Consider the following 21,986-nt stretch of genomic DNA (forward strand, 5'->3'; position numbering starts at 1 on the left):
TTACGCCGACGCCTCACTGGTGGCATTTTTTTTGCCAAAGAAGTGTAACACACCGTATTATCACGAACTGACATCAATTCAGTCTTTGCAACATAGGAAAGATATGATCAGCGCTGATAAATGGTTCAAATGGCTCTGAGCACTATGGGACTCAACATCTTAGGTCATAAGTCCCCTAGAACTTAGAACTACTTAAACCTAACTAACCTAAGGACATCACACACACCCATGCCCGAGGCAGGATTCGAACCTCCCGCGGTTCCGGACTGCAGCGCCAGAACCGCTAGACCACCGCGGCCCAGCGCTGATAACACATTGAAATATCGCTTCCAATATTCAACGTGGAACTTGGTGTTGTTATGAAACCATGCGACAGTAGAACTGGAACCAGAACGTGACCTGTTTTTTGAAGACATGCGATAGCAGAACTGTCAACTCGACCGTCACATTCATTGAGATTTTCATAGAAAAATATCTTCCAGATTTACGACTTTTCAGATGGCTTTTACAAAACAAAAAAAAAAGGAAAAATCAAATCGGTGGAGCCATTCTCAAGTTATGATCTTTCATAAACGCGGCAATTGATTTTTGTACAGTTATGGTGACTTTATTCCTTAAGGACGTTCACATATGAGCTAACGTTGGCTTGAGCTGGTAATGAAAGTTAGAGTGCAAGAGGTACTTGACTTTCATATTTCGTAACACATAGCTCCATCTTACATGTGGCCACATAGGCTGCCATACTCTTGTATACATTACGATTCGCCGTCATTGTCTGTTCCCAATCTTATTACTTCTGTCTGAATAGTACTGAAAAAATACAGGTTCCCGTGGAAGGAAAATCCTCTCTGTTACGCGCACTACTACATAATCTTTTTCTACATCGGGAACGCTTCTGCGCAACCAACTCGTTAGTGCTACACCTCCTATAATAAACAGTAATGTTCTTCATGGACTTGTTTGCAGCACTGAAGAAACCATCGACTGTGACTCAGAACTCACTCCTAGTTCAGCAATCTTTTCTCTGTTATTATCAGTTATATTTCACTACTATTAACGCCGTATCAAAACTGTTTTCCATGGCGCAGTTACTGTACTTCTAGCTAAGCATTATTGTTGGTATTATTATTGTCTCATTGAGATACTGTGAGGAGCACGTGCTAATTACAGTACTTCGCTTCCTGTCCTTTCTCTACTTTTCCCTCCAGTGTATTCCACTCCCTCATCTACATCTTTAATCTGCAAGCCACCTTACGGTGTGTAGCGGAGGGTACTTTGTGAACCACTGTCATTGCCCTAACCCTGATCCAGTCGCGGACGGTTCGTGGGATGAACGATTGCTGGTAAGTCCCGGTGTAAGCTGGGATTCTTCTTTAGGTTCACGTTCATCGTCTTTGCTCGGAATATACGAACACTAGATGCGTATGATAAGTAATACCATACATTTTTTTTCTGATAACAGGCTGGTTTTGTTCTGCACTCCGAAACATCATTTATATCTCACTTTTCTGGCTACGAAACCTAGCGTACTCTACGTTCAATTCGTCGGCACTGCGTCTTATTACTGGTAGGGAGCCCGCCCCGATAGCCGTGACGTCTAACGCACTGCTTTCCGGGCGGGAAGGCGTGCCAGTCCCCGGCACGAATCCGCCCGGCAGATTAGTGTCGAGGTCTGGTGTGCCGGCCAGTCTGTGGATGGTTTCTAAGGCGGTTTTCCATCTGCCTCGACGAATGCGGGATGGTTCTCCTTATTCCGCCTCAGTTACACTATGTCGGCGATTGCAGCGCAAACACTGGCCCCGCGTACTCGTTCACCATAATTGCTCTACCACGCAAACATTGGGGTTACACTCGTCTGGTGTGAGACGTTCCCGGGGGCAGGGAGGGGGGGGGGGGGGAGGGGGGGTGTCCACTGGGGACCGAACCGCTCCATAACCCTGGGTTCGGTGTGGGGTGGCGAGGATAGGAGGGGTGGGTGGACTGCTGTGTCCTGCTGTGGGGATGTGAACCACTGACGGCTACAGCGGGGACGAAGCCTCTCTGTAGTTTCTAGGTCCCCACTTCCATACAATACAATACTGGTAGGGCTTATATGCTTGCAGTGTATTAGTCTACCGGTCGACGTTGTAGCCAGTTACTTGCTGGATCAATAACCTCCCCATCATCTACGGAGCGCAGCTTTCATTGCACCAAACAGATGGAAGTCAGAAGGGAGATCCGGGCTGTAGGGTGAATGAGGAAGACCAGTGCAGTGGAGTTTTGTGACCGTCTCTCGGGGGGACAGACTTGTGCGAGGCCCCACGTTATCATGGAGCAGGAGAAGTTCGTTTTCATTTTCTGGCGACGAACACGCTAAAGTAGTTTGTTGAGTTTCCTGAGCGTAGCACAATACACATGTTGATCGTTGCACCACGAGGGAGGTCCCAGAATGCCGTCGCGATGATTTTACTCACTGAGGCTGTGCCTTTGAACTTTTTCTTCGAAGGAGAGGTGGTGAGGCACCATATCACGAACTACCGTTTCTTACCGGTTCGATGTGATGAACCCGTTTCATCGACTGTCAGTATGTACAATGTTCCAGTCTTCTGCCAAAAGATACCCAGTGACAGCTGTCTGGTTGTAGCTCACGTCTGTTACAGATGCATTTTGAAGGCCACATATATAATCGACACCTACCAGAAGTTTAAAAAGTCTGAAGCAAGAATTTTTCACCATCTTCCATTGTAAATTCCGCATTTCTCCAAACGAAACTGGCTTATTGAATGGCGGTCGTATATCTGCAGCACCTGAGGGTATATAATGATAACGTTTCAAAGCAATGCACTAGACGATGAAATACTGTCGTATGAGACATCCGTTAAGAGCAGGATGCAAAGTACACATTCGTCATGGAATGAGGCGATTACACGTGAGATAGCACTCCGTCTTCAGATCATAAGTGGCCCATCGGGGCCATCCGACTGCCGTCTCATCCTCAGTTGAGGATGCGGTGAGCACACCGCTCTCCCGGTCCTTATGACGGTTTTCTTTGACCGGAGCCGTTACTATTCGGTCGAGTAGCTCCTCAATTGGCATCACGAGGCTGAGTGCACCCCGAAAAATGGCAACAGCGCATGGCGGCTGGATGGTCACCCATCCAAGTGCCGGCCACGCCCGACAGCGCTTAACTTCGATGATCTCACGGGAACCGGTGCAGCCACTGTGGCAACGCCGTTGCCACATGTGAGATAGGTTACCTATAATCTTAGTCTGCCATCTGCGTCACGGTGATTAGTTTCGTTTGGTCGTTCCGCACTAAATCATTCCGTCTGCACATTCGCTGTGTATCGTGGATGGGACTGTTACCAATCGCTTACTCATACAATAACGGATGTGTCTGCCTCGTTATGGATTAATACGGTACACCTGTTTACTTTGGACGTCAACAGTCGGTTCCTGGACTTGGCGTGGATCTTCTGCACGTCTTCTTGTAATTCACTACAAATTTTCTAGCATTGCAACTTCACTGTATAAGTCATCCGAATATCTCCAATGCTCGTATTTCCTTCAGTAAGTGACACAGCGAGTCTGTGCCTACCGCCTTCTGGAAGTCAAGAGAGGAGGCGTCAACCTGGGTACAGCTGGACGAACGGAGTGAGGTTCGTACCACGCGATCGTCGTCTTTGGAATCCACGTTGATTCCTGCAAACGAGATTACGCAATCATAACACGTGTTGCAAAATTTTACAGCAGAGTGACGTCAGCGAAGTAGACCTACAGTTGCGTGTGGCCGTTCCACGACCTTCCGTGAAAACAAGAGTGAGCTGCGCATTTATGTAGTCACTCCCCTTCTTCTCCTTGCTCGAACACGTTGACAGAAGTGTAGGTCGTGCACGTATGTTTTGGGTAGTGAGCCATTTATCGACTCGTGCTACACCTTGTGTTTGGATTGCATTGGTTTTCCTTTTCTTCCCCTGACATGTTTGTTTGATATGTTGTCTGTCATTAAGTGGCTGCTTGGTTGTCTTTTCCCTCTGCTATCGATATCTGCGTTTTTGCTTCAGGGCAACTGCTATGGAGGAAGTGAGGTCTTTGACCGGTTGTAACCTCGTGTGGTGGCGCGGAAGTAGGGGCGCTGCGGGCAGAGAGTGTGGTGGACACGGGAGAGTGTGTGTGCCTCTCCAGCGCGAAGCAGGCGTGGTCGGTTGTACCGAGTCGGCACGTGATGAATGTCGGTTGTGTGTAACGAGCGGGTCGAGTTGACGGAAGAGCTCCCCGCGTGTTGGTTGTATACAGAATCGCCCCACGAGTAGTTGTTGTTCATTTCGCCTTGGTGGGACGTTAACAAGCTTCTTTAAATCCGTTTCAACACTGAACATTGGGGTTTAAAAGGAGACACCTAACATGAAGGAGCGGTCACTACCCGTCAACGTTGCAGAGAAGACGTGAACTCCGGTGACAGAGAGTGTTGTCGCGTCACCGTGGCGTGTTGTGTACGCTGGCGACGCGTGCGCGGTCGAATGTGTGGGTCCTTGCCATCGGGGGTCGTGTACTGCCTGTTCGAGCATAATTGCAAGTTAAGTTCGTGGAAGGTTTAATCATTAAGTAATAATTTTGTGTAACCAGCGTCTCTTCTGCCTTGTGGCCTCCGGCGACCGGGTTTCCTGTCCCTGGCACTGGTGTAATTGAAGACAGTGATCTTTCCTCCTCATCTCGTTACTGTCCGATGGGAGGTGTAGTTTTGGCAGTTTAATTGTTTCGCTATTCTGTCGCGGGTTATGAGTAAATTCATGCTTCTTGTTGGTTGATCATGTAATCGCTCATTCAGGACTGTGTGGTGTAATGTTTCCTTGCTCGAGGTTAGCTCTAACTCTGTCAGCAAGTTAAGCCATCTTATAACAAGTTTTCGCTGGCTAAGAGTCGGTGCAGTGACCAGCCTGAGACTGGAATTTGTGTTTACGGGCGTATTTAAATTGGTCAGTATTCTGCCTAGCTTGAGCATCCCTCAGTGGGTGATTTGTGGCCGCTTTACACGGGTCCGTCATATCTGTTATGTTCTAATGATATTCCAGGACACTTTTATTTAAATTTTTTTAAATTCCTCCAAGTTTGTAAATTCCTTTTATTGCCATTAATCGTGTGTTTGCTGAGACCTGTTTAATTTTTTTTAATGGCGGTGTTGGCAGCTTCACTACTTCACCGTACTTTATCAACAAAGTTCTGTATTTACTTGGGTAGCCTTGTTTACTAATGTTCTTTAAATTGTTGTATTGCTATAAATTACTTTGATTGCCATAAGCGGTGTGTTTTAAGAGGTAGTTTATTGCTGTACTGCTAGCTTCTGTGTGTGTTTTTTTTTTTTAATTTTAAATTGTTGTATTGCTATAAATTACTTGATTGCCGTTAGCGGCGTGTTTAAAAGGCTGTTTATTGCCGTACTGCTAGTTTCTGTAAGATACGAATAAAACATTTGTGAAAGTCGCAACTCGACAGTAAACTACTAGAAATTTAGCCCCGTTTCCCAATTTGTGGTGTGGCTTGTAGTAACCGTAACCACTGTGTGTGTCAGGTAGTTGACGAGGTTACTCACTGTGAAGAGCTCCACTTGCGTGTCGGGTCCGATGTCGCGGTCTCCAAAGTAGAAGCACTGAATCTCCTCCGCCACGTCGTCCCTGTCCGCTTCAGGGCAGCGCAGGTTGGTGGGGATCAGCAGGCGGGGGTTCTTAGCATAGCTGGATTCGCGGACCATGTCAGGTACGACCTCTGTACACAGAAACGCATGTTAATCGGAGCAGAAACAACACTTACTCGTCAGACAGAAGAGCATTTTTCAGTACTGCCGATAGACGTACAGCGGGTGGAGAAAAATATGAAAATACAAAAACAAGACACATTACCGTTTCTAATAAGGTGTAGGAAAACCATTGCCATTCACAACAGTTTCCTGTCGGCTCAGAATGGATGAATAGGAAGGTGGTTTGATAAGAACGGTAAATTTCCGTGAAAGAAGGGAACAGTCTGGTTGCGTTTCCCTATTTCAACAATGTACAGCATACAGTTAATTTCTGACAGCCGTCTGGATTGATCACTATGTCGACTATGACTGAAAATAATCGAGTTTCATGCTATTATCAAATGTTTTCGTTTCAAACGTTGGACTGCCGCGCTTATCAAAACGGAACTGGATGAAGTTCACGCGGAGTCTGCGCCACAACTGAAGACCATTTAAATGTTTTTTATTCCAGTCTTTGATCACAATATCAATTCTTTTGACGATGACCGGTTTCAGTCAGTAATGACCATCCTCAGATCTTTTCTACACCGTGTCCTAGAGTGATAAGGCCGTAATAGCAAGAATTGATATTGTGATCAAAAACTGGAATAAAAAACACTTGACAGTGTTGGATCACTGTTCAAGTACGCGACTACGTCACAGCTGTTGAAGACCATTTACTTTTGGACTGATGAATTTAAACGTGATCGGACAAGCACCGAAGGTGAAGAGCGCTCCGGACTGAGGTTACTATGAAGGAGACCATTGGCAAAATCCATGGTATGGTAATGCAAAAACACCGAATAAAAATTCGTGACATTGTTCACATTGTAGGCATCTCAAGTGACCGAGTGTATAATGTCCTGCACCGAGGACTGGCTGTGAATGTGTGGGAGGTGGGTGCCGCGTTTCCACACGGTCGACCCAAAGTGGTTCCGGTACAACATTTCAGCACAATGTGTGACCATGTTCAGTTGCATTCCGCTAGACTTTTTTCGATGATCTCGGACTGTTGATGAAACCTGGATCCATCGTTAGACATCATAGCCAAAACGACAGACAAAACAATGGACAAATGGTGGTGGAAGTGCACTGAAGAAGACAAAGATAATTTTGTAGGCTAGTAAGATGGGGGGAAATATTTTTGGCAATCCCAAGCAAAATTTTCGTGTATTACTTGGAAAAATTCAGAACCATAATTGCATCTTGTTATGCTTCATTGTTGGATCGTTTGAAACTTGCGTTGGCTGGATACGGACCAAGGTCGTCACGCAAAAATATGCTTGCAAGCAACGAGTATTATGCAGAGTTTGAGAGAACCGCTATTTGCGATGGGATGAAATAGCTGGAGGATCGCTGGACCAAGTGTATATCCCTCAAAGCAGATTGTGTCTAGCCGGCCGGGGTGCCCGAGTGCATCTAGGCGCTTCAGTCTGGAACCGCGCGACCGCCACGGTCGCAGGTTCGAATCCTGCCTCGGGCATGGATGTGTGTGACGTCCTTAGGTTAGTTAGGTTTAAGTAGTTCTAAGTTCTAGGGGACTGATGACCTCAGAAGTTAAGTCATAGTGCTCAGAGCTATTTGAGCCAACACTGTGTCGAGAAGTAAACCGAGTTGTTTACGAAACATTTTTTCTTGCTTTTTTACCAGGCTTATCAAACCACACTCGTGTATGTGCTGTATGGTTTTCAGTGGAAGTTTACACCATTCAAATGGTTAAAATGGCTCTGAGCACTATAGGACTTAACATCTGAGGTCATCAGTCCCCTACAACTTAGAACTACTTAAACCTTACTAACCTAAGGACATCACACACATGCATGCCCGAGGTATGATTCGAACTTGCGACCGCAGCGGTCGCGCGGTTCCAGACTGAAGCGCGTAGAACCGCTCGGCCACACCCTCCGGCTTTTGCACCATTCTTCCTGAGAAATAATGGTAAGTTGATGGAACGATGAAGGATGTGCACAGCGATCACACATCCTTCTTTCCAAAATAGACAACAAAAACTCAATAATACTGGTAATGGTGGTGTCCAGGAGAGGTCTTCCTGGACGATGCGAGCTATCAAGTGGCCCTGTCGTCTTGGAATAGAACATAACCATTGCGGAACAAACAGTGTACAATGCGATCCACCAGATCAGCCAAAGCGCTCACATAACCTTTGGCAGTGATGCGACTTTGCACAGTACATATTGGTCCCATGGAATACGATATATGGCTCCCATATCACCTCCGAACCCCAGCGATGTTTGACTGTTCGGTCGTAAATTGGTCCAGAAGCTTGAAACCGTGTGAAACAAGTCTCGATCCACCAAACAACTTTCTTCTATTGTTCCACAACCTAATGCTAACAGCTTTCCTGTTACATCACTGGTGAGTGGCTTTGGAATTTCCGCACAACCTGCAGTTCCCATTTTATGTGTCTCCCTTAGTGTTGTTTCGTTGCTGAAAGGTTTTGTGGGTACGACGTTCAGTTCTGCAATGACTTTTGCCGCTGTCGTCCTCTTATTTTTCGTGACTATCCTCTTCAGTGATCGTCTCTCATGACCAGTTAACACGTATTTCAGGCGCTTTGTGACTTATCGAATGTTATTTTTCCGCTTTCCGTGTATGTGGTATGAACCGTCCTCACGGCACCTCTTGAATCAATGAGCTCGTCGGCTACCATGGTCACGGAAGCCCTAACGATAAGAGCACCAACAGTTTTCCCAAATTTAAATTCACTTAGATCCGAAGTAATTCACTTAAGGCTACTCGAAGTGCTGTTCTGGTCAAGGCCGACAGTTGCAAAGTACTGAGGACATTGCACGGGTTCCGTTCGTGGTCAAATACAACAGCACAACTTGCAGGCTTGGCTAGCGTTTACCTTTATGTTCAAGCCTGCATTTTTCGCGGTGCTTATATACAGGGTTATTACAAATGATTGAAGCGATTTCACAGCTCTACAATAACTTTATTGTTTGAGATATTTTCACAATGCTTTGCACACACATACAAAAACTCAAAAAGTTTTTTAGGCATTCACAAATGTTCGATATGTGCCCCTTTAGAGATTCGGCAGACATCAAGCCGATAATCAAGTTCCTCCCACACTCGGCGCAGCATGTCCCCATCAATGAGTTCGAAAGCATCGTTGATGCGAGCTCGCAGTTCTGGCACGTTTCTTGGTAGAGGAGGTTTAAACACTGAATCTTTCACATAATCCCACAGAAAGAAATCGCATGGGGTTAAGCCGGGAGAGCGTGAAGGCCATGACATGAATTGCTGATCATGATCTCCACCACGACCGATCCATCGGTTTTCCAATCTCCTGTTTAAGAAATGCCGAACATCATGATGGAAGTGCGGTGGAGCACCATCCTGTTGAAAGATGAAGTCGGCGCTGTCGGCCTCCAGTTGTGGCATGAGCCAATTTTCCAGCATGTCCAGATACACGTGTCCTGTAACGTTTTTTTCGCAGAAGAAAAAGGGGCCGTAAACTCTAAACCGTGAGATTGCACAAAACACGTTAACTTTTGGTGAATTGCGAATTTGCTGCACGAATGCGTGAGGATTCTCTACCACCCAGATTCACACATTGTGTCTGTTCACTTCGCTATTAAGAAAAAATGTTGCTTCATCAATGAAAACAAGTTTCGCACTGAACCCATCCTCTTCCATGAGCTGTTGCAACCGCGCCGAAAATTCAAAGCGTTTGACTTTGTCATCGGGTGTCAGGGCTTGTAGCAATTGTAAACGGTAAGGCTTCTGCTTTAGCCTTTTCCGTAAGATTTTCCAAACCGTCGGCTGTGGTACGTTTAGCTCCCTGCTTGCTTTATTCGTCGACTTCCGCGGGCTACGCGTGAAACTTGCCCTCACGCGTTCAACCGTTTCTTCGCTCACTGCAGGCCGACCCGTTGATTTCCCCTTACAGAGGCATCCAGAAGCTTTAAACTGCGCATACCATCGCCGAATGGAGTTAGCAGTTGGTGGATCTTTGTTGAACTTTGTCCTGAAGTGTCGTTGCACTGTTATGACTGACTGATGTGAGTGCATTTCAAGCACGACATACGCTTTCTCGGCTCCTGTCGCCATTTTGTCTCACTGCGCTCTCGAGCGCTCTGGAGGCAGAAACCTGAAGTGCGGCTTCAGCCGAACAAAACTTTATGAGTTTTTCTACGTATCTGTAGTGTGTCGTGGCCATATGTGATGAAATCGCTTCAATTATTTGTAATAGCCCTGTATTTTTGTCCAACACTGGTACGCTAATGTACAAGAAAACTAGCCGAGATTTAGCAACTATTAGATCCACACATTGTGAGGACAGCGTGGAAACAAAGCTGAATGGCGGCGGCCCAGCAGCTTTGACTATCGGAACTTTTACTCTAACCAGCTCCGGCCGAGGTTGGGGTGGGTTGGGTTGATTTGGGGGAAGAGACCAAACAACGAAGTCATCGGTCTCATCGGATTAGGGAATGTTGGGGAACCATCCCGGCATTTACCTGAAGCGATTTAGGGAAATCACGGAAAATCTAAATCAGGATGGCCGGACGCGGGATCGAACCGTCGCCCTCCCGAATGCGAGTCCAGTGTGCTAACCACTGCGCCACCTCGCTCGGTCCGGCCAAAGTGTATGATACTAGCTTGTGCTTTACCTCTCTAAAAATTATTCCAGCCTTGTCGGTCACCTTCACTTTTCACTACTTCACGCCATCTCATCTGCATACAACTGTCTAGAAAATCCTCCTCTCAGATTGTCGAGCAGTAATCGTTATATCTACTCCTCAAGTTGTTGGAACTAGTGAGCAGTGAAGAGCTTACATTCGAAGCCTGTCCAGAAATTAAAAGAATTGAACTGGATGTAGGTTGCAAATGCTACTCTGAGATGAAGAGGTTAGCACAGGAGAGGAATTCGTGGCGGGCCGCATCAAACCAGCCAGGAGACTGATGACTAAAAAAGAAAGAAAAATCTTGCAATTGTGGCTCTTTCTCCATGCTCCACCCCCTCCCCCTGGTCGCCTGACCTAACACCTTCTGACTTTTTCCTTCTGGAGTACGAAAAGGACCGTGTTTATGTACCCCCCAATAACACTTAAACAGCTCAACGCTCCTGAGATGACCATTCGAAGGACTTTGTTACTAAAATATGGTACGAACTTGACCACCTCTTGAACGTGTGTCGAGTGACTAGAGACGAACACACAAAACACTTATGGAGCGCAAAATGTAAACTTAATAAGTTTACGGTTCCATTCACGCATTAATCATATTTTTGTAAATGTAATAGCTTTGAAAATGAATGTATATTAATAGTAATCGAGTAAATCAAACTATTTTTCGACGTAGTTGTCTTCGTGCTCAATAAATTCAATGAGATAAGGAATCTTCTTCGTCCGTGTTGCAACCGGATGAATCCACGAGTCGCTTTATGCCATTGACTATCTTGCAGTGTGCTTTGTTACGCAGCACGCATTTCTTTAACATTCCATTTATTTTATACTGTATCGCCCTCCATAGTTCTTTTAGGGTTTCGCAATAAAAATGGTTCAAATGGCTCTGAGCAGTATGGGACTTAACTTCTGAGGTCATCAGTCCCCTAGAACTTAGAACTACTTAAACCTAACTAACCTAAGGACATCACACACATCCATGCCCGAGGCAGGATTCGAACCTGCGACCGTAGCGGTCGCGCGGTTCCAGACTGTAGCGCCTAGAACCGATCGGCCACCCCGGCCGGCGTTTCGCAATACCACGAAGGAAAAATTCATTGAGGAGAATCCGTATATGGCCCCAAAAAATAGAGGACATGGTTTTACGGGCCGGAAAAACCATTGAATTTTTTCACTGGTGTTGAGGACGAATGTCGCCATTCCATTGATTGTCTTCTGGTCTCATAGATGTAGTGTACCAACCACGTTTCGACACCAAACACAACAGAATCAAAAAAAATTATTCACCTTTCAGTTGGAGGCACTCAAGAAATGCTGTTAAAGACGCGATTCCGTCGGTTTTACGTTGGCACGCACATTGTGCACACTTTCCGAAAACCTAGTTTTTGAGTAATAATTTCACGTAGAAGACATCTGGAGACTACTGGGAACACTGGATTCACCTCGTGCAAAGTCAGTCGCCGATATCACTAATCTATCTAGAGCGCTGCGTTTTATTTTGTAAGGAGAAACCGAATACGCTTCTCACCGAACAAGTATGGGGACAATGATTTCAATACGGCACTGAGGTCAGAAGACCTGTGTTCGACTGCCACCACCTTGTCCTTGAACTCAATGCCGCCAGGTATACAGGAAAAATTTCTTTGGGCGTCAGCGGTGCAGTAATTTTACTTGCTGGACATGTCTTCTTGAACTTCTAGGTACTTACGATAGGCGTTTGAAAAGCCCGTGCAAAAATAAATACTACTTACGTGTTTGTCGTAAACCTTTTTTATTCTACGACATAGCCTCCTTTTAGACTTATATACTTCGTCCAACGCTGTTCTAATTTGTTGACCCCTTCCGAATAATAGGAATTGTCCAAGTCTGCAAAATAGCTATTACTTGCTGCAATCACCTCCTCATTCGAATAAAATCTTTGTCCCACCACCCATTTCTTCAAATTGGTGAACAAATATTAGCCCGATGGAGCCACTTCTGGAGAATAGGGGGTATGTGAAACGAGTTGGAATCCTATTTCCATTAATTTTGCAACCACAACTGCTGACGTGTGTGCTGGTGCATTGTCGTAATTGAAAAGTACTTTCTTGCGATCCAATCACCGGCGTTTTCCCTGCAACTCGATTTTCAAACGGTCCAATAACGATCAATAATATGCACCTGTAATAGTTTTACCTTTTCCAGATAGTTGATCTACTGTTCTAATCAAAGGTGCAGAGTCACAGTAATGTTTATCAAGCTTCTCTTTAGTCTCCTGAGGCGTTTTTGCCTTTCATAAAGTAATGTTTAACCACCACACGAAATTCTTTTCCGTCAATTTTTTGACAGTCACTCGACTTCCTTGATTCACATGAATGTCAAACACAAAGAAATAGACCAATATGGCTGAAACTTGCTGTGCGTTCTTTCCAAAGATGCTACTAACTAAACATGACTTTGCACGGACTTTTCAAACGCCCCTCGTAGTTATATTCTTACTTCATTGTGGTTACAGTGTCGGACCATACTGCCTAGAAGAAAACTGTACTTACAGAGGAAATCTGTGTTGACATCCCCGAGCAAGGACGTAACCAAACGTGGGTTCAGGGGGTCCAGACCCCCTATCACCTAAATGAAATTACACACGATCTAGTTGGTATGTAGAGAAATTAAAAGATATTTTAACTTTTAATCACACGACGGTAAAGAGATACACACTATTGACTGTCAGCAAGGCCATCGACAGATCTAAACTATCTGTGTATCGATAACACTATCGACTTTCGCCCACGCCCATCCCTACTTTAGCTTAGACCAACTACTCCACATTGTTGGCATTATCTGAGCTTAGTTGTTGTTTTGTTGATCAGTTCATTTCTTATTTGCAGTTGAATTTAATGAACCACCGTTCACGGTTTCTGTGCTGAGCGCTGTTGTCACAGTTTCTAATTATTGATACGTTTGTAACGAAGAGGAAAATCTCTACTAGCGTCATGGTATGTTAAAAATAAAAAGCCTAATTACCTATCTACATCAGTTTGATGTTAGCAATGGAATCATTATTTGGAAGCTGACAGAATTTTAGGGTTGCAATATTTCACAGGGTAAATATGATTAAGAACTATATTAAACTACAGGGTGTTACAAAAAGGTACGGCCAAACTTTCGGGAAACATTCCTCACACACAAAGAAAGAAAATATGTTATGTGGACATGTGTCCGGAAACGCTTACTTTCCATGTTAGAGCTCATTTTATTACTTCTCTTCAAATCACATTAATAATGGAATGGAAACACACAGCAACAGAACGTACCAGCGTGACTTCACTTTGTTACAGGAAATGTTCAAAATGTCCTCCGTTAGCGAGGATACATGCATCCACCCTCCGTCGCATGGAATCCCTGATGCGCTGATGCAGCCCTGGAGAATGGCGTATTGTATCACAGCCGACCACAATACGAGCACGAAGAGTCTCTACATTTGGTACCGGGGTTGCGTAGACAAGAGCTTTCAAATGCCCCCATAAATGAAAGTCAAGAGGGTTGAGGTCAGGAGAGCGTGGAGGCCATGGAATTGGTCCGCCTCTACCAATCCATCGGTCACGGAATCTGTTGTTGAGAAGCGTACGAACACTTCGACTGAAATGTGCAGGAGCTCCATCGTGCATGAACCACATGTTGTGTCGTACTTGTAAAGGCACATGTTTTAGCAGCACATGTAGAGTATCCCGTATGAAATCATGGTGGTGAATCGAGGAAGTACAGTACATACTGACGAAACTAAAATGAGCTCTAACATGGAAATTAAGCGTTTCCGAACACATGTCCACATAACATCTTTTCTTTATTTGTGTGTGAGGAATGTTTCCTGAAAGATTGGCCGTACCTTTTTGTAACACCCTGTATAACCAGCGCACAAAAATACATTTGGATTTGCCACTGTCGCCGAAATTCGTACTGACCAACAAAAAATTGTTCAATATTATATCATTAGTAGCCCAAATGGCAAAATTTTTTTCAGTCTGATCATCCACACAGCATTCAATTATGAAAACCACATACGGAGCGATGTTCAGGGGTTTGTGGATAGTGGAAGAGGTATGTCATGGCAGCACAGCCTATAGCGCATTCTAAAACATTTTTTCAGCGGGTGATTTGAATTCGTCCCCAAGCCGACTGCACCCTGCCCTCACCCCCTCCGTCACAGCCTCACTTCTGTCAAAAATCTATTTACGTTCTTGTAATACTATAACAACTGAAGATAGCAATTATATGCACAAATAAATCTTAAAATTTACATGCATTTGTGCACTGTCAAATGACCACACAAGCAAAATTAAAAACTTCCATCTTTTGTTCTGATGCATTTCATTTTTCAAAGCAAAATACAACAACCACTGTTTCCAAATTCGCACCGATTGGGGTAGCTCTATGCATTGAGCTGCTAACCTACAAATCCCTGGATTCAGAAAGCAAGGTGGTACGAATCCATCTTCTGGCAACCTTGTAAATGGTTTCATGTAGTTTCCCAGTTTTGGACACAGCCAGCTTCTTACTTTCCTGACAGATTCTAATTTCCCTAAAGATGCAGCCTCTGTTCTTAAATCAGATTAGTTGCATCGAAGGCGGGCCAAAGATTTCTTAACTCCCTGCAGTAAAAGCTATAAGATGAATAAATAATAATCTACGTTCTCCTCATTTAGGCTCGTACGTAAGTCTGCCAGGACATTCTTTAACTCAGAAAATGATCCTTCTACATTGCAAGAAGTAGACAGTGGAAAACTGTAGTGTTTAATAATTCCAGATTCCTACGCATTTTCACCACTATAAATTATTTCGGCTTCTATGTGGAACAGATATCTCTTAATTACAACAGCTCTGGCTGCTTCTTAGTGGTTTGGCAAAATACAGCAGTCCTAAGTAACGATATTATGTATATGCGTGGAGGAAACTCTGGGATCATTGTCCATTTGGAAAATTTGTCCATTTGTGGAAAATTTCAGAATAAATGACAAAAACCTGGCTACACTTTGCCCCGAGGCTGTCTAAAAAGTGACATAGTGAGACCTACTGTTCTCCTTGTGTGCTATTTAAAACTGCGGTTCTCAATGGAAGCAGTGAACTGACCAAACTGGCACTGTGTCTTTTGCAGCAGTTCTCGGAGAACCACACTGGGAAGTAAAGTTGCCAGGAAGTGTTGTTTCCCACCGACTAGCTTCACTGTGCAGCCGTATATCTGCAGGTAAAAGCGCTCAAACTCTGACGAAAGACCCATCTTGGTGACCATTAGCACATTTCAATTAAATAAGTTATCGATTCGCAAAAATCAGGGTAAATGGCATTTTGGCTGCAGGGTTTGTCCCAGAACACTCGAGAAAAAAATTTTCCAAACGAAAAGAAGGACTAGAGCGATGCAGGTTCGATGGTGGACGGTCTTGGCTAACAAACGCTCAGTCGCATCTGAGTGGTGACGCAGTGAGAAGAGCGTTTCACCTGTTGTGTGTTTTGGTAACCCATCGAGATTCGAGATGCAGCGGTTAATCGAGCAGAGAAACATAGTAAAAATTTTGCGCCAAATTAAAAAAGAGTTCTCTGAGACGGTGGACCTGATTTGAGAAGCCATCAGGGAGGTAGCCACGTCCCTACCGAGAGTTGGAGAGTGGCATAACGTGGCCTGAAACGGCTCAGAAAATGCTGATGACAACCAGCGCTTTGAGCATCTGTCAATGAAACAAATGCACGAGAACTGGGAGAAAGTGCGAAAAGTTTGAACAGCGATCTACGCCTGAATATATGAATGAGTATACGAGATGATTGAAATTTGCCAAAATGGAATGTTATCACGATTTGAGGGATGAGAAAGGTGTGTGGAAAAATGGCCCCAGAAAGTAGTGACTGACGAACATAAGGAAATGCTCGTGCTGAAGTGTTTCGAGTTGTTTGAATGCAATGAAAGTGACCTTACTTTTTGGACATTACAAATCCAAATCTAAAAGACAAAGCAACGAGCAGTTACAAAAAATTCGTCTCACCCAAAGAAGGCCCACATTAGAAAATCCTATGCTAAGAGAATGTTAATCGTTTTTTTTCCTTTTACTCCAAAGGAGTGATTCACAGTGAATTTGCGCATCAAGGACAACCAATTATTGGCCAGTTTTACAGTAAAGTTCTCACTCGATAGCGAGATATGGCGAAAAGTGCCAGGAAAGACGACGCGAACAACTCGATTTTGCATTGCAACAACACATTGGTGCAGACTACCTTCCTTGTGCAAGTATTTCTCACTATAAATGGTGTGGCAACGCTGCCTCATGCACTGCTCAGCCCTTACTTGGCATAACCGCCACTTTTCTTTCTCCTTCTTAGTACAAAGAGAAGCTCGAAAGGACATCATCACAGGCCGTTGCAGCCAGTAAAAGGGCTTCGACACACTGCCTTAAGAATGTTCCCAATTACAGCTTCCAGGATGCCTATGTGGTCTGGATGAGGCAGTGGCAGTGTTGCGTGGATGCAGAAGGAATGGAAACTCCTGTTCAGAAGAAAAACACACCACCCTTGAACGACTACAGATAGGACATTCATATTAACAGTATGTGTATATTAGTGTGTTCTGGAGAAATGATCAGCATTTGAACCATGTCGGTGAATGGGTTTATGGAAAACAGCAGTATTGAGGCGCAACACCACCTACCAGTAAAATGAGCCTGCGGCTCTTGTTGTCGCTATGAACCGAAAATAATGGATCATCGTTACTTAAGCAGACATGCAGGTTGCCTTGCAGACGTATGCACAAATCACACTGTCAAATCAGTGACTTTAAAAGAGGGCGCACTATTGGCATGAATGAATGTGATGCATCCATCTGGGAAATTGCTTCTCATGTGGGATGAAGTGTTTCGACAGTGCAACAGGTGTGTGTAGAATGGGTCACGCAAGGCTGTAGAACACGATGAGGTGGGTCAGGTCGCATCACCTAGATCAAACCTCCACCCCTGTCCCACTGCGAAGATTGACACCTCATCCTAATGGCATTGTAATAGGCTCTAGCGCAACAGTGGGACAGTGTAACACATCATAAACTGTCACAGGTGGCTTGGGACACGTCTATGTTGTCCACTGCTCCTCCTACCTTTGACAGCCGGCCAGAGTGGCCGAGCGGTTAAGGGCGCTACAGTCTGGAACCGCACGACCACTACGGTCGCAGGTTCGAATCCTGCCTCGGGCATGGATGTGTGTGATGTCCTTAGGTTAGTTAGGTTTCAGTAGTTCTAAGTTCTAGGGGACTTACGACCACAGCAGTTGAGTCCCATAGTGCTCAGAGCCATTTGAACCATTTGAGCCTACCTTTGACAAATGTGCAGAAACATGCTAGATGGCAGTGGCTTATGGCACGATGTCATTGGAGACAGAAATAAACCAACACACGTTCTGTTTGTTTGAAAATAATGGCCATATCTTGGTTCGCCGCAGACAAGTAGTGTGGTATCACAGTGACTACAAGACATACAGCTCCACCTCAAGGCCTTATGGTGTGGTGTGCTATTGGGTACAGGCACAAATCACAGTTGGTGTTTGTCCAGGGCATTATGACCAGTGAGACCTACGTGAATGACTGCCTGCTATTCATAGCCATACACTTTCTGCACAACCCCCTGATTTTATTTTTCAGCAAGACAATGCATGGCCACATGTTGCTGGACGACATGTACGTTCTTGGTGTCACAGTATGTCAGCCTTTTGCCGTCTCCAGACTTGTCGCCATTCGAAAAAGTGTGGGATATGGAGAAACGACAGGTGCAGCACTGTGACCCAGATGAACTTTGGAACCAGGTGAATGCAGGATGGACGCTTATACCACAGTACGCCACTCGCACCTTATACGTGTTGACGCCATCATTGATGGACCAAGTTATCAGGGCCAATGGCGGACTCTGTGCCTGCTAGACAGCGGGACAATTTCTACAGAACATACTAATGTATGGATATGAGCGTCCTATCTTTATTTGTTCAAGGTGTTCTGATTTTTCTAAACATGAGTACAGTTCGAAGAATTGTAAGGTTCCGTACATCACCTCTTGGCCCTGATTCAAATGGTTCAAATGGCTCTGAGCACTGTGGGACTTAGCTTCTGAGGTCATCAGTCCCCAAGAACTTAGAACTACTTAAACCTAACTAACCTAAAGACAACAACAACAACCTAAAGATATCACACACATCCATGCCCGAGGCAGGATTCGAACCTGCGACCGTAGCGGTCGCGCAGTTGCAGACTGTAGCGCCTAGAACCGCTCGGCCACCCCGGCCGGCCCATTCAAACAGGATACTGGTATTCAAATTTATTAGTCATTCAAGTATATGAACTACTTAACATTACAACTTTCTTCCATCTAAGCAATTATAAATTTGTATTTTTTAATTGTAATAACATCAAGGTATGGAATTACAGTACCACATTTGTACATTGCGAGCAATCGGCTGGTGGTAGGTTAGCATATAACAGAACAAACACTAACGTAAAAATGCAGGTTACCACACAGAAATCTTTATAGGGGTGAAATAGTGGAACTGCATCATGCTTATTTTTATTTTTGCTAGTGATTTCCAGGGCAATTCTAATACAAAAAAAGTCTTACAGCTTATCACATATCTGGGAACATATTTCTTATGCTTCAACCTTTGTTAAAAGAGTTTCAGCTTCGATGCACAAGTTAAAATTCTCCCCTAGTTTCTAAAAAATGTCTCTAAGCGCTATGGGATTTAAGAGCTGAGGTCATCATTCTCCTAGAACTTAGAAATAGACCTAACTAACCTAAGGACATCACAAACATTCATGCCCGAGGCAGGATTCGAACCTGCGACCGTAGCAGTCACACGGTTCAGGACTGAAGCGCCTAGAACGACTCGGCCACAGCGGCTGGCCCCAAGCAATAGATGTAGGAGATGTAGTTTCATGAAATGAGGTGAATGTTTATGAAAAACGATGTAAATTCATCACGTTGCACCACAGCCAAGCCGGCCGGTATGACCGAGCGGTTCTAGGCGCTTCAGTCTGGAACCGCACGACCGCTACAGTCGCAGGTTCGAATCCTGCCTCGGGCATGGATATGTGTGATGTCCTTAGGTTAGTTAGGTTTCAGTAGTTCTAAGTTCTAGGGGACTGATGACCTCAGATGTTGAAGTCCAATAGTGCTCAGAGCCATTTGAACCATTTTTTGAACCACAGCCAATGCAGTACTTTTCTCATAGAATGAGAAGTCAACTGTAAGAGATAGACATGTTTGGTTCTGGTTGGTTTACTGATGCACAGAGCGGCATTAATCTGGCTCAGTAGGTGGTGGGTCACCACTCCAGGCACTGACCTGCAGCAAAGACGGATCCCTCATTGGTGCAGACACCCATGATCAGGGGCACATGCTGGAAGTCCCCAGAGCGCAGCAGCTGCGTGGGATCCCGCAGGAAGAAGGCCCCGCCCTCAGCATCAGCTGGTTCCACTGTGCCCACGAACGGGAACAGCACACCGCGGGCCTTATCCTATGACGATAGATATGTCTCAGGCAATGTAAGTGTCCCAAACGTCTCAAAACCTCCATCTCTGGGGAAAGTAATCCGTGATCAGAGAAGGACATACCTCTTCAGTGCGGCCGAACATGGCGTTCTCAACGAGCAGCTGCGGCGGCTGTTTCCTCAGGAAGTCCACCAGCTGCTTGGCGTCGCCTGTCTTGAGGCCCAGGTGGGCGCCAAGCGCGAAGGAGCGAGCCCGCATGTGGTCAGAGCACACACCATCCCCCACAGCCACACCACTGTGCGCAATGGTCCTCCGAAAAAGGCCTGCCGGAATGGATAACACATAAAACTGCACCATATGATTCTACTACTTCTCAACACTGGACTCGCATTCGGGAGGACGATGGTTCAATCCCGCGTCCGGCCATCCTGATTTAGGTATTCCGTGATTTCCCTAAGTCGCTCCAGGGATGGTTCCTTTGAAAGGGCACAGCCGAATTCCTTCCCCGTCCTTCCCTAATCCGATGATACCGATGACCTCGTAGTTTGGTCTCTTCCCCCAAAACAACCAACCAACTACTTCTCATAAGCTCTACGTCCGCATGTGTGTCCATACTCTAAAGTGATAGCCGGCCGGAGTGGCCGTGCGGTTCTAGGCGCTACAGTCTGGAGCCGCGAGACCGCTACGGTCGCAGGTTCGAATCCTGTCTCGGGCATAGATGTATGTGATGTCCTTAGGTTAGTTAGGTTTAAGTAGTTCTAAGTCCTAGGGGACTGGACCTCTGATGTTGAGTCCCATAGTGCTCAGAGCCATCTAAAGTGATGATGTTTCCTATTGTTCCAGTTAAAGTATAGAGTGTAGAAGGAATAACTGCTTGATTTTCTGTCTGCACACTGAAATTAGTCATATGTGAGCGATATGTAGGGAGTTGTAGTGCATTTCTAAGAGGGTCACTCCAAAAGAAATGCACACTATTTTTGTAAAAATAAAGTTTTCATTCTGCATGTGTGAAAGTTTTACAGTGTGTAGATACATCCTTCCCGCTTGTTTTCAAACGTAGTTCAACCTGTTCCCGTAAGTGGCGCCCTCACAGCATGTCTTCAAGATGGCTGCTACACTTGACGTTCGTCAGAAGCAATGTGCTGTCATAGAATTCCTGTGCTGTGAAAACGAGACAGTGGGAAACATCCACAAGAGGTTGAAAAACGTGTATGGAGATGCTGCTGTCGATTGCTGTGCAGTTAGTCGGTGGGCAAGCAGGTTACGTGATGAAAGCCGGCACGGCAATATTGAGGATTGTCCTCGCAGCGTAGGCCTCGTACTGTACACACTCCAGACAATGTGCAGAGAGTTAACGAATTGGTGACTGCTTACAGACGCATCACAGTGAACGAATTGTCACACTACGTTGGGGTAGGGGAAGGAAGTGTTTGCAGAATACTGAAAGCGTTGGCGTTAAAAAAGGTATGTGACCGGTGGGTTCCCAGGATGTTGACAGTGGCTCACAAAGAAACAAGAAAAACGGTATGCAGTGAACTTTTGGAACAGTACGAGAATGGGGGAGATGAATTTCTTGGAAGAATTGTGACAGGTGATGAAACATGGCTCCACCATTTTTCACCAGAGACGAAGAGGCAATTAATGGAGTGGCATCATGCAAATTCACCCAAGGAAAAAAAAAATTCAAAACCACACCTTCCGCTGGAAAAGTTATGGCTACGGTGTTTTTCGATTCCTAAAGACTCTTGTTTGTGAGCATCATGCCAAGTGGAACCACCATAAATTCTTATGCATATGTGATGACACTGAAGAAACCTCAAGCTCGACTGAGTCATGTTCGACCACATCGGCAAAAGCAGGATGTTTTGCTGTTACTCGACAATGCACGGCCACATGTCCGTCAAAAAACCATGGAAGCGATCACAAAACTCGGATGGACAACACTGAAACACCCCCACCTTACAGTCCTGACTTGGTTCCATGTGACTATCATCTCTTTGCGAAACTGAAAGACTCTCTTCGTGGAACAAGGTTTGAAGATGATCACTCCCTTGTGAACGCTGCCAAACAGTGGCTCCAACAGGTTGGCCCAGAATTT

At 45.2% G+C, this 21,986-nt stretch overlaps 1 protein-coding gene across 3 annotated transcripts in view; it reads right to left on the minus strand.

Annotated features, from left to right (window-relative positions):
- LOC126424769 (esterase FE4-like) overlaps positions 1 to 21,986 on the minus strand; it is a 298,792-nt gene that overhangs the window by 41,591 nt on the left and 235,215 nt on the right. For all 3 annotated transcript variants that reach the window (XM_050087521.1, XM_050087520.1, XM_050087519.1), the window contains 3 exons: positions 20,012 to 20,211; positions 19,743 to 19,914; positions 5,570 to 5,742 (listed from right to left, as the gene is read on the minus strand). In XM_050087521.1, the coding sequence (XP_049943478.1) occupies positions 5,570 to 5,742; positions 19,743 to 19,914; positions 20,012 to 20,211 (545 nt within the window). The remainder of the gene's footprint in view (positions 1 to 5,569; positions 5,743 to 19,742; positions 19,915 to 20,011; positions 20,212 to 21,986) is intronic.

The sequence above is a fragment of the Schistocerca serialis genome, chromosome 10 (assembly GCF_023864345.2).
Source record: "Schistocerca serialis cubense isolate TAMUIC-IGC-003099 chromosome 10, iqSchSeri2.2, whole genome shotgun sequence".
In the NCBI taxonomy this organism is placed as follows: domain Eukaryota; kingdom Metazoa; phylum Arthropoda; class Insecta; order Orthoptera; family Acrididae; genus Schistocerca; species Schistocerca serialis.